Raw genomic sequence first — 9,750 nt, 5'->3', positions numbered from 1 at the left:
CCGAGGCAGTATCACTACAGAAGTAGATTGCCCAACCTTCCTTCCGAGGAGTGGCTGGTGGGTTTGAACTGCCAGCCTTCTGGTTAGCAGTCAAGTGTGGTAGGCACTACGCTACCAGAGCTCCTTATATTGCTTGTAGGAGGTCAGAATGGTATCATTCTTAATAGAGTGTAGTTTAACAATATCTATCAAAATTGCAGCTACATCTACTGCTTGATTCTCTTCTGGAAACATATTCTTCCTGTTCACATATAAAATGATGTCTGTACAAGGTTATTAATTGCAGACTTGATTGATTAGAAACAATTTAAGTGTTTAGCTATAAGAATTAAATAAACTATATCATAACCTCAATATGTAACACCATCCAGCTCTTAAAAAAAATGAGGATGCTCTCTGGATTTACACCGTAAAATCTCAGGAAAAGTGAAAAAAGAAAGGGCAGAACAATGATATGGTATGCTAACTCTCGTGAATGCAAAAGGGGGAAGACAAAAATTTACATTTATTCACTTGTATTTGCAGGAAGAAATATTTTAAGAACACAAGAGTAGTGAATATAATTAGATATAAAGGAAGGGTGACTAATTTTTCATCCACATGGAACAGGTTTTAGAGTAAAAGGGGTGCTGATATTGTTCTAGGACAACAGATGTAAAACAGTACCGTCCTGAACAAACTTGGACACTTGCTATGTAAAGGGTACATCTATATAAGAGCGCAGAGTGGGCGGGGAATGAGAAGAGTTTTTATTGTGTTTTAGAAAAAAATAGGTCTGTGATGTATTGGGAATAAACACAATCAGTTGTTCACCACAGGTAGTTTTAGAACTGCTGCCTTAAAGAACGAGGCACAGTAAATTATAGACATAACATACAAACTTTAGCGAACCAAGAACTTGCTGTGTTGCAAAAGTGACATAGTCACTTGAAATTCATCAGCCAATCCGAAGTCGGAGAAGAGCCGGAGTCCGTGAGAGAAGTCTGGGCAGGGCCCTACGTAAAACGTCAAGATTCGCGGCACTCAACTCTGGGGGCGGAGCTAGCACAGACTCTTGTACCAAATTCATTTCCGGCGCTCTGGCCAACACATGCGGAACTCTGTAGCATTTTGGGTTCTCTCTGGCTACACTTTGGAGGACCACACTCGTTTTCTTTTTGGCGCCGCGGCTGTGCTGGAAGAAAGATGGCGGCAGCGGTGCGGCAGGATTTGGCCCAGCTCATGAATTCGAGCGGCTCTCATAAAGATTTGGCGGGCAAGTGAGTGTTTCCCAGGGGAATGAGAGTAGGGAGGTGGGGAGGGAAGCCACAAGACTTGTTCTGCGTGGGCTGACGGCGGTTCTTGGGTGTGAGATTAGGAGCGGGCCTGAAGACCAAGGGGGCGGGCCTGAGGTCGGTTGGAGAGGCAAATGTTGTGAGCAGCAGAAAACTGGAGGGGACCTTGTGCAGAAACCCTCGGTTTTCTGTCAACTTCTGGGATGACTGTCAACTTCTTCAGCCCTTGATAGTATCCTTACAGGCTCCTTGAGATCCAGAAGTGCGATGTGGGGAACTACTACTTCAAAGGCCTTCTCAATCGCCTCTCGTCGCAAGCCGGCCTCTGACACCGAATTCTGGCTTCTCTTTGAGACATTTCCGTCTCTTTCTGTATTATTGAGGGAGATTTAAATTTTGGGGCCCTGCTGAAGAGTTTCCCGAGGAGATGACTTTTCCGGGGTGACGAGGGCTGAAGAGGTAGGGCCGCTATCATGTTCAGAACCGCTCGGAACATCAGCTTGTTCTTGTGTTTTTGATACTCTCTGCTACCAGCTCTGAAGAATAGGGGATACATTTCTGTTCTATAGGCAGAGTGCCCTTATAACGTGGGTCAGGATGTCTTGTGTAGTGACATTTGCAGGAATCTGGATTGTTAGAAATTTTGTGGGAATTCATGTTTGTCCCTCACTGCCTTGTAATCAGTTGTTGAACAGTGTGTGTGTGTATTTTCCACTTTTCTCTTGTAGGTTTGACAGCAGTGCTTTTCTGTAATAAACATGCATTCTGTTAAAAGTATGCCTCTCAAGTTGACCCTAATATTTATATTCTGACAGCTGAGATCACTTTGATCTGTATTAACAATATATGCCTTCCCTGACCTGGACATTGAAACCTTAACTGTTTTTTATAAAGGCTGTGCTGCTTTTTCTCTGTTAGTAAATAGCTGCTTTTATCAGAGGGAACGTTAACTGTGTACCTTGGGCTTAACTGCTTTGTGCCCTTATTTCTGCATCAGGAAGATGGGGATAATTGTAGGACTTATAAATAGGGTTGTTGGAAGAGAAAATGTATGTTGCTTAGAACAGAACCTGACAGAGTACCATAAGATTGTTACTGTTAGTATTAATTAGCCAGTACATACATAATGATTTAGTCTATAGGTTGGAAATAAGTTGACTATGTGTTCATGGCTCAGTCCTTTTTGCATATAATTTTTATAGATTTGGATAAAAGTAAAACTAACATATTTTTCTTCACGCTTTGCTTCTGATTTTGTTGAAGAAAAATAAGTGCACCGTTATTAAAAGAGATACTTTTTTTTAAAGGATTTGCAGAATTCTTGAGTTAAGCATTTACTTCCAAAGCTGTGATAATGGAGATAACAATAGTATCTATCTCATAGGGTACTTCAGTTATTTATTGCTTTGTAACAAGCCAAAAGCGTATTGGTATAAAACAAGTATTTATTATTTCTTGGGATTCTGTGGGTTGAATGAGCTGTTTTAGTCTCCTCTGGACTCATACAAATGCCAGCTGGAAGCTTAACTGGGGCTGGAAGGTCTAAAATGGACTCATATCTGGCTGTGGGATGGGTTAATGTCATATGCCCCTACCTACACCCCCAGGTCCTCTGTTGTGGTTACCTAGTGCTGCTCTGACAAGAATATGGCACAATTGAGATGGCCTTAACAAATAGGAGTTTGTTCTCTTACAGTTCTGGAGGCTAGATGTCCAAGTTCAAAGTGCCAGGATTTAGGGGCTGTGTGAAAGCCCCTCAACCTTGGGCTTCAGCTCTGCCTCTTGCTCCCAGCCCACTGAAGCTAGAGGCATCTTTTCACTCAGGCAGCTACTGGCTGCTGAGGTTGACAAGCCCAAGATTGACAAAATGGCACAGTCCTGATGTTACCAAACCACATGGCAGGCCATTAATTCAAGTCCATTGAAAGTCCCAAGGTTGGCAGAGCATGGCAGCTTGCTGAACAATGACATGGCTACATGTAGGGTCCAAGCATGCCATAAGCTAGATACCATTCCCAAAGCTGCTACTTATATACGAGACACAAGCCACATCCCTAAAGCAGCTACTCAATTTCTGGTGGTAGATCCCACCATGGAGTTGATTGCCAGTCTCATCATGGGGAGTAACTACCACCAGCTGCCCAGCTATTCAACTTGGCATCTGTACAGATCGTCAATGGGTGGTGTCTGTACAGATCTCCTTCACTGGGTGACTCCAGTCCCCTAGTTCCTGAGTGGTGACATCACCCCCTTGGCCTGGTGGGCCTGTTCCTCTCCCTCTTGGGCATGGCAACCCTGCCCCCTTACTCTTGGGCAGCAGCTTGACTCCATTGCACTAACTCACATGAACAAGCAGCCCCACACTCTAGAACCAAGTTGGTGGAGGTCTGGCTCTCGGAAACCTGGGGGGTGGTGGTTCCACCCCCAGAGGCCTTGAGGCTGAGGCAGCTCTGCTTCCTGTTTCCTTGGTCTCTCCGCTTCTGCCAGTTAATGCAGAAGGCAGCCCACTCTGCCGGGAATCTTCCTGCCTCGAAAGCACTCAGCTTTCTTGCTCCGTGGGCTGGTCAACCTGCTACTCCATCTCATGCTGGTCTCTTTTACCAATTAATGCCTAAAGGCAACCCACTCTGCCAGGAAGCTGCCTACCTAATGGCACCCAGCTTTCTCCTCTGTGGGCTGGTAAGCCTGTTGCTGTTTCATGCTGGTCTCTGGGCTTTGCTACTGCCGTGTCTTATGCTGGTCTCTCGGCTCTGCTCCTGCTGTCTCCCATGCCGTATGCTGGGGTCTCTCTGCCTGGGTCTTGGGTCACGGAGGCACTCCACTCCTATTTCCACATTTTAGGTATCTGTCAGAGCAGCACCCCACTCTTGGTACCATATTCTGTTGTGGTTACCTAGTGCTGCTCCCACAAATGGGATGGCCTTAACAAACAGGAGTTTGTTCTTACAGTTCTGGAGGCCAGAAGTCCAAGTTCAAAGTGCTAGGCTCTAGGGGCTGTGTGAAAGCCCCTCGACCTTGGGCTTTAGCACTGCCTCTTGCTCCCAGCCCACTGAAGCTAGAGGCATCTCTTCACCCAGGCAGCTACTGGTGACAAATAAAATGGCACAGTCCTGATGTTACCAAACCACACGACAGGCCATTAATTCAAGTCCATTGAAAGTCCCAAGGTTGGCCGAGCATGGCAGGCTGCTGAACAAAGACACAGCTACATGCAGGGTCTAAGCATGCCATAGGCTGGAGACCATTCCCAAAGCTGCTACTTATATAAGGGATGCAAGCTGCATCCCTAAAGCAGCTACTCAACTTCTAGTGGTAGATCCCACCATGGAGTTGATTGCCAGTCTTACTCATGGGGAATAACTACCACCAGCTGCCCAGCCACTCAGCCAGGCCCGGCCAAGTTGACATACAAACTAACCACCACATTCTCTCTTTTACTAGTTTAACCGAGACTTTGCTAACATGGCCAGGGAAGTATTCCAAGAGAGTGAGTGGAAGCTGCAAAATCTCTTAAGGCTAGCCTTGGAAGCCTTACAACATCAGTTCTTCAGTAGTGGTCACAGTAAGTCACAAGATCAGCCCAGATTCAAGAGAAGGAGAAATGGGATCTATCTTTTATGGTAGGAGCAGCAAAGTCACTTTGCAAAAGGGCATGAAGAGTAATGTAGAGTCTGCAAATCACTGCATAATATGGATGAACTTGGAGGACATTATGCAGAGTGACATAAGTCAATCACAGAAGGACAAATATAGTAGTAGTTCGTTGTTTTGGAGGGTCAAGGAAAGGTTATTTATGGAGGGAAACTTTCTTTGTTGGTTGCCAGGGGTGAGAGGGGAGGGGAGGGAACACAAAAAAAAAATGCATTGACCCATGTCACTTTAGTTTTGTGTATTTCACTGTACATAAATTATGTTTCAATAAAATGCATTTAAAAAAAAGCATGAAGAGGAGACATAATGCACTGGAGGCCATGTCTATAACAGTATACTACCTGGAGTCATTGTGCAGATTAAATAAAATGATTCATGTAGAGCTTTTAGCCATGCTGTTATTTATCGACAGACAGTAGTAAGTGCAGTGTTAGTTAGTAACTCCTTTGGAGTTGCTTTCTGAGAGGTCTTGTTATTTTTTGCAGGTACATATTTCTCTGTCTGCTTTCTAGCAGGAATGAAATGTCTTCCTGTCTGGACAAGAATGTCTCAGAGTATCTTCATAACAGAACAGTTCTGCTAGCTACATGCCTTATGAAAGAAACACTTTTAAGATAGAGCTGATGTTTTAGGGTTGATGCTGGGAGCTAGGTAACACCTATATTAGTGAATGATAGAGTAAATTGATTTTCTGAAATTGTTACTCTTTGTTCTCAGAAATTAGCAGGATATCTATAAAAGAATAAAACCCACTGCCTTCAAGTTGATTCTGACTTATAGTGACCCCCTTGGGTTTCTAAGGCTGTAAACCTTTATGGAAGTAGATTGCCTCATCCTCCTGCGGAGCAGCTAGTGGATTTGAACTGCCAGTGTTCTGCGTAGCAGCTGTGGTAGTTAAAGTTATGTGTCAACTTGGATGGCCTGGTTTTGAGTGGCTGGGCAGCTGGATGTAGTGATTCCCCATAGTGAGATTGGTAATCAACTCCATGGTGGTATCTACTGGTGCAGCTGAGTGGCTGCCTTGGGGATAAGGTTTGCTTCCAGTATATAAGGAGAAGTGTTGAGAAAGGTCTTGGCAGCTTTTTGGCACCCTTGGACCCTACGTAGGAGCTCTGGTGGTGTAGTGCCTAAGGCATTTGACTGCTAACCAGAGGCTGGTGGTTGAAACCCACCAGCCACTCCTCAGAAGGAAGGTTGGCAGTCTACTTCCGTAGTGATACCACCTCAGAAACCCAAGGAGGGGTCGCTATGAGTCAGATCCCACTTGACAGCAGTGTGTTGTTGTTTTTGTGGACCCTGCATGTAGCTGAGTGTTCATTTAGCAGCTTGTCTTGTTTCCTGCTAGTCTTGGACTGTCTCTGGACTTGAACTAGTGGCCTGCTGTGTTGTTTGGTAGTCTTGGAACTGTGTCATCTTATTTGTCAGTCTTGGGCTTGTTAGCCTCTGTAGCCAGCAGCTGCCTGAATAAAGAGACGTATCTAGCTCCAGTGGGCTGGGAGCAAGAGGCAGAGTTGAAGCCCAAGGTCAAGCTGGCACTTGAACTTGGGCTTCTAGCCTCCAAGACTGTAAGAGAATAGATTCCTGTTTGTTAAAGTCATCCAATTTGTGGTATTTTTCTGTTAGAGTGGCACTGGAAAACCAAAACAGCAGCCAAATGGCTTACCCACTACACCACCAGAGCTCCTTTGTAAAAGAGTAGTCATTCAATAAATATTGGTTGATTCTTTGAATAACTGGAAAGAAGGAAAGCCTATGCTTGACTAGGTTTGTCTACTCTGGCAAGTAAATCTTTAATCCCCCAGACTATCCTCTAACTTAGAAATTCTTTCACATAATTGTGAATTAATACAGCTCTCTAAAGTTGATATAAAAAGTTGATTTTGCAGATTTTACAGATTGGTTTTGTATATATTTCATGTTGTGTTCATTAGCTTATATAAAGACACAGGTGGTGTTGCATCATCGGATTTGTTGTTGTTATCTGCCGTTGAGTCAGCCCTGACTCATAGTGACCCCTCCTTGGGTTTCCGAGGCGGTATCACTATGGAGGTAGATTGCCCAACCTTCCTTCCGAGGAGTGGCTGGTGGGTTTTAGTATAAGGAAAATTTATTTCCATGGATTTAGATAACTTACTGTTTTCTGTTCCACCTTAGCTAACGGATGAGTTGTATGCTCTTAGTCTTGTCTTAGGGCTTACCACTGACTCAGTGGGTTTCAACACTTGACATTTTATCTGTATCTTTTTTTCTAACACTGTGTTTTGAAACTTTTAAAACATACAGCATAGTGAAGAGCATTTTCCAGTGAATACTTGTATAGCCACCACCTAGATTACCATGAACATTTTATTATACTTGCTTTTTCAGTATCTAGCCATTCTGTATTTGTATTTTATATTGCATACTGCCTCAGATCGCCTATTATCGGATGTTAAATGTCTATGTCAGACCCCCTCTTCTAGCTTCAGGAGGAGGAGAGAGAATCAGCATCAGTCCAGAGCTGATTCCTATAAAGAGAAGGTCAGATGTACCTCCACTTTCAAACCTTTTTACCGATCCTAAAAACAGCCATCCATCCCTCCCACAGTACTCTCTACTTCTCTGCTGTGTTTGATAAGTTGTTGCAGTGGCCACATGGAACTCACAGACCACAAGGACAATTATGGAGTTTATTAGAGAAGTAACATAACAGTCTATGATTCAGGATCAGGATCAATTTGTAGGTAATAAGAACAACTCAGGATACAGTTCTTTGATCAGAACAGCTGCTTCTCAGGGCCTTGCTGCCACTGGGCCCTGCTCAGCTGCCCCTGGGCCCAGCTCAAGCTTCCTAGCCCTGAGCCTGCAACCAGGCCTCTGTTGTTTCCAGTGCTACAACTCTCTGTTTCATAGATCTAAGAGGTTCTCAGTGCAGGGCTCCTGAATCTAAAGGATGTGTTCTGCTACTGCCTCCTCTCCTTGATGGTAATGAGGACCCCCCCTCAACGTCTGGGATTGGCTCTTTTTAAGCCTAGTGGGATGGCAAAACTGACCATTACCTTTGGTAGGCAACAGACACCTTATTTGCATATCCCAGCCAATCCTGTTAAGAGTTTTATATACCTTATTTTCATAGTTCCACCTAATCATTTTGTAGGAGTTACAAGACCATGTCCAGGAAGACCATACTAAGGGAGAAGCCCATTGCCCTTCAGAAACATTTAAAAGGGAGTTATGTTGGGTTGAGACATATGAATATTAGCAATTTTACATGGTTCAATCTAATAGAATACAGAAAACTTATTTACCCAAGGTAATACATTAGTGTTGGTTAGGAAAGTAGGATTCATAGAAAGATTAAATATGTTTTAAGCACCTTTTTTCTCCCCTTTGTTGTGGTAGAGTATATTTAACAAAGTTTACAGTTTTAAACATTTTTAAGTATACATTAATTCAATTCACAATGTTTTGGTTTATTTACTTTTTGATAATTTATCTTTTTATGTATGTATATATATATATTTCTAAAATTAACTTTCATGACTTTTGCTTCAGATTTTTATTAAATAAGGTGGGAAGTTGAAGTTACATGTCATAATATGTTTTAATAGTAGTGAATTTTGTCCTTGCTGCGGCCTCAGATTCAGTTTCTCTACTGGTAGGCTGCTTCAGTTGATAGAAAGCAGTTTTTTTAAAAAAATTATTTTTAACCTTACAAATTACCTACAATTGCCTAAAGAAACACACTTCATTTATAGCTTCTGGTAGCTACCAGCAAATGATTTCTAATCCTTGCTTACTTTGAAACATGTGTCAACAGAGTCTGTGCAGATCATGGGCTGGTCATCAAGGGAACCCTGGGAAAACGCCCAATCTGTGTAAAAAGGGCATGGGGACGTCATCTTCTGACCTCCTCAGCCTTCACAAAAAGAAGACAGAATCACCATCAGTAGCCCAAGCCTTATTCCTATGAGGCCAAACATGCTGCCACTTCTGACACTAACCGTCCCTCTCATGGCGCTCACTGCTACTGGGCTGGGTTCAATAATTATTGCATTTGCCACACAGATCTCACAGGCAATGCTCACGATTATGGGGTTTATTAGGGAAGTAACAGGTTATAAATTTAGGTTCAGGAACACGCTCAGGATACGATTCTTTGATCAGGACAGTCTCCCTTCTGCTGTGCCGTCAGACACGCCTCTCTGGCCCTTGGCCTCTCAACCTGGCCTCTGCCCTGCTTGGGCAAGTGTTACGAAGGTCTTTTAGCTCTGCCAATAGGTAGACCTGGGTGCAACCCACTCTACCAGCAAGCTTCCTGCCGAAGGCACTCAACTTTCTCACTCTGTGGGCCAAGTAAGCCTGCTACTTTGTCTTGTGCCTTTTGGTTCCACTGCCGCTGTCTCTGCCGGGCATCTTTCTCTGCTGGGGCATATCTGCCAAGGAGGTCCAGTGCAGAGATCTTGGGTCCAAGGACATACTCTACTTCATCTCCAGCTCTTTTCTTGATGGCAATGAGAGCCCACTTTTGCCTCTAGGCAGGCTGATTTTAAGACTGGCAGAGTGACAAAACTAACCAATCTCAGCATCAGAATTCTACCCACCTTATTTGCATCGTCCCACCCAGTAATCCTAATCTTCCTTCTGAGGAGTGGCTGGTGGGTTTGAACCACCAGCCTTCTGGTTAGCAATCAAATCTGGTGGGAGTTACAAAGACTATGGCTGGAAAAGCTATGCCAGGTAATTCACTGCACTGCACCGCATGTCTTAATTTATTTTTCCTGCTACCCTGTTGCTTGAACAATTTCTCTTAGAAAGATCAGCACGAGGCTGGTCCCCATGAGGC

The 9,750-nt window shown here is 43.9% G+C and overlaps 1 protein-coding gene across 1 annotated transcript in view; it reads left to right on the top strand.

Moving 5' to 3' along the window:
* Positions 1-1,185: 1,185 nt before the first annotated feature.
* COPS4 (COP9 signalosome subunit 4) overlaps positions 1,186-9,750 on the top strand; it is a 115,908-nt gene continuing 107,343 nt past the window's right edge. Inside the window, exon 1 of the mRNA XM_007946809.2 lies at positions 1,186-1,259. Coding sequence (XP_007945000.1) covers positions 1,186-1,259 — 74 coding nt within the window. The remainder of the gene's footprint in view (positions 1,260-9,750) is intronic.

This window comes from Orycteropus afer, unplaced genomic scaffold (genome assembly GCF_000298275.1).
Source record: "Orycteropus afer afer isolate SDZICR_OR568_19922 unplaced genomic scaffold, OryAfe1.0 scaffold00172, whole genome shotgun sequence".
NCBI classification, from domain to species: domain Eukaryota; kingdom Metazoa; phylum Chordata; class Mammalia; order Tubulidentata; family Orycteropodidae; genus Orycteropus; species Orycteropus afer.
Note: the sequence above shows the minus strand (reverse complement) of the source record. Positions and strands in the feature narration are given on the sequence as shown.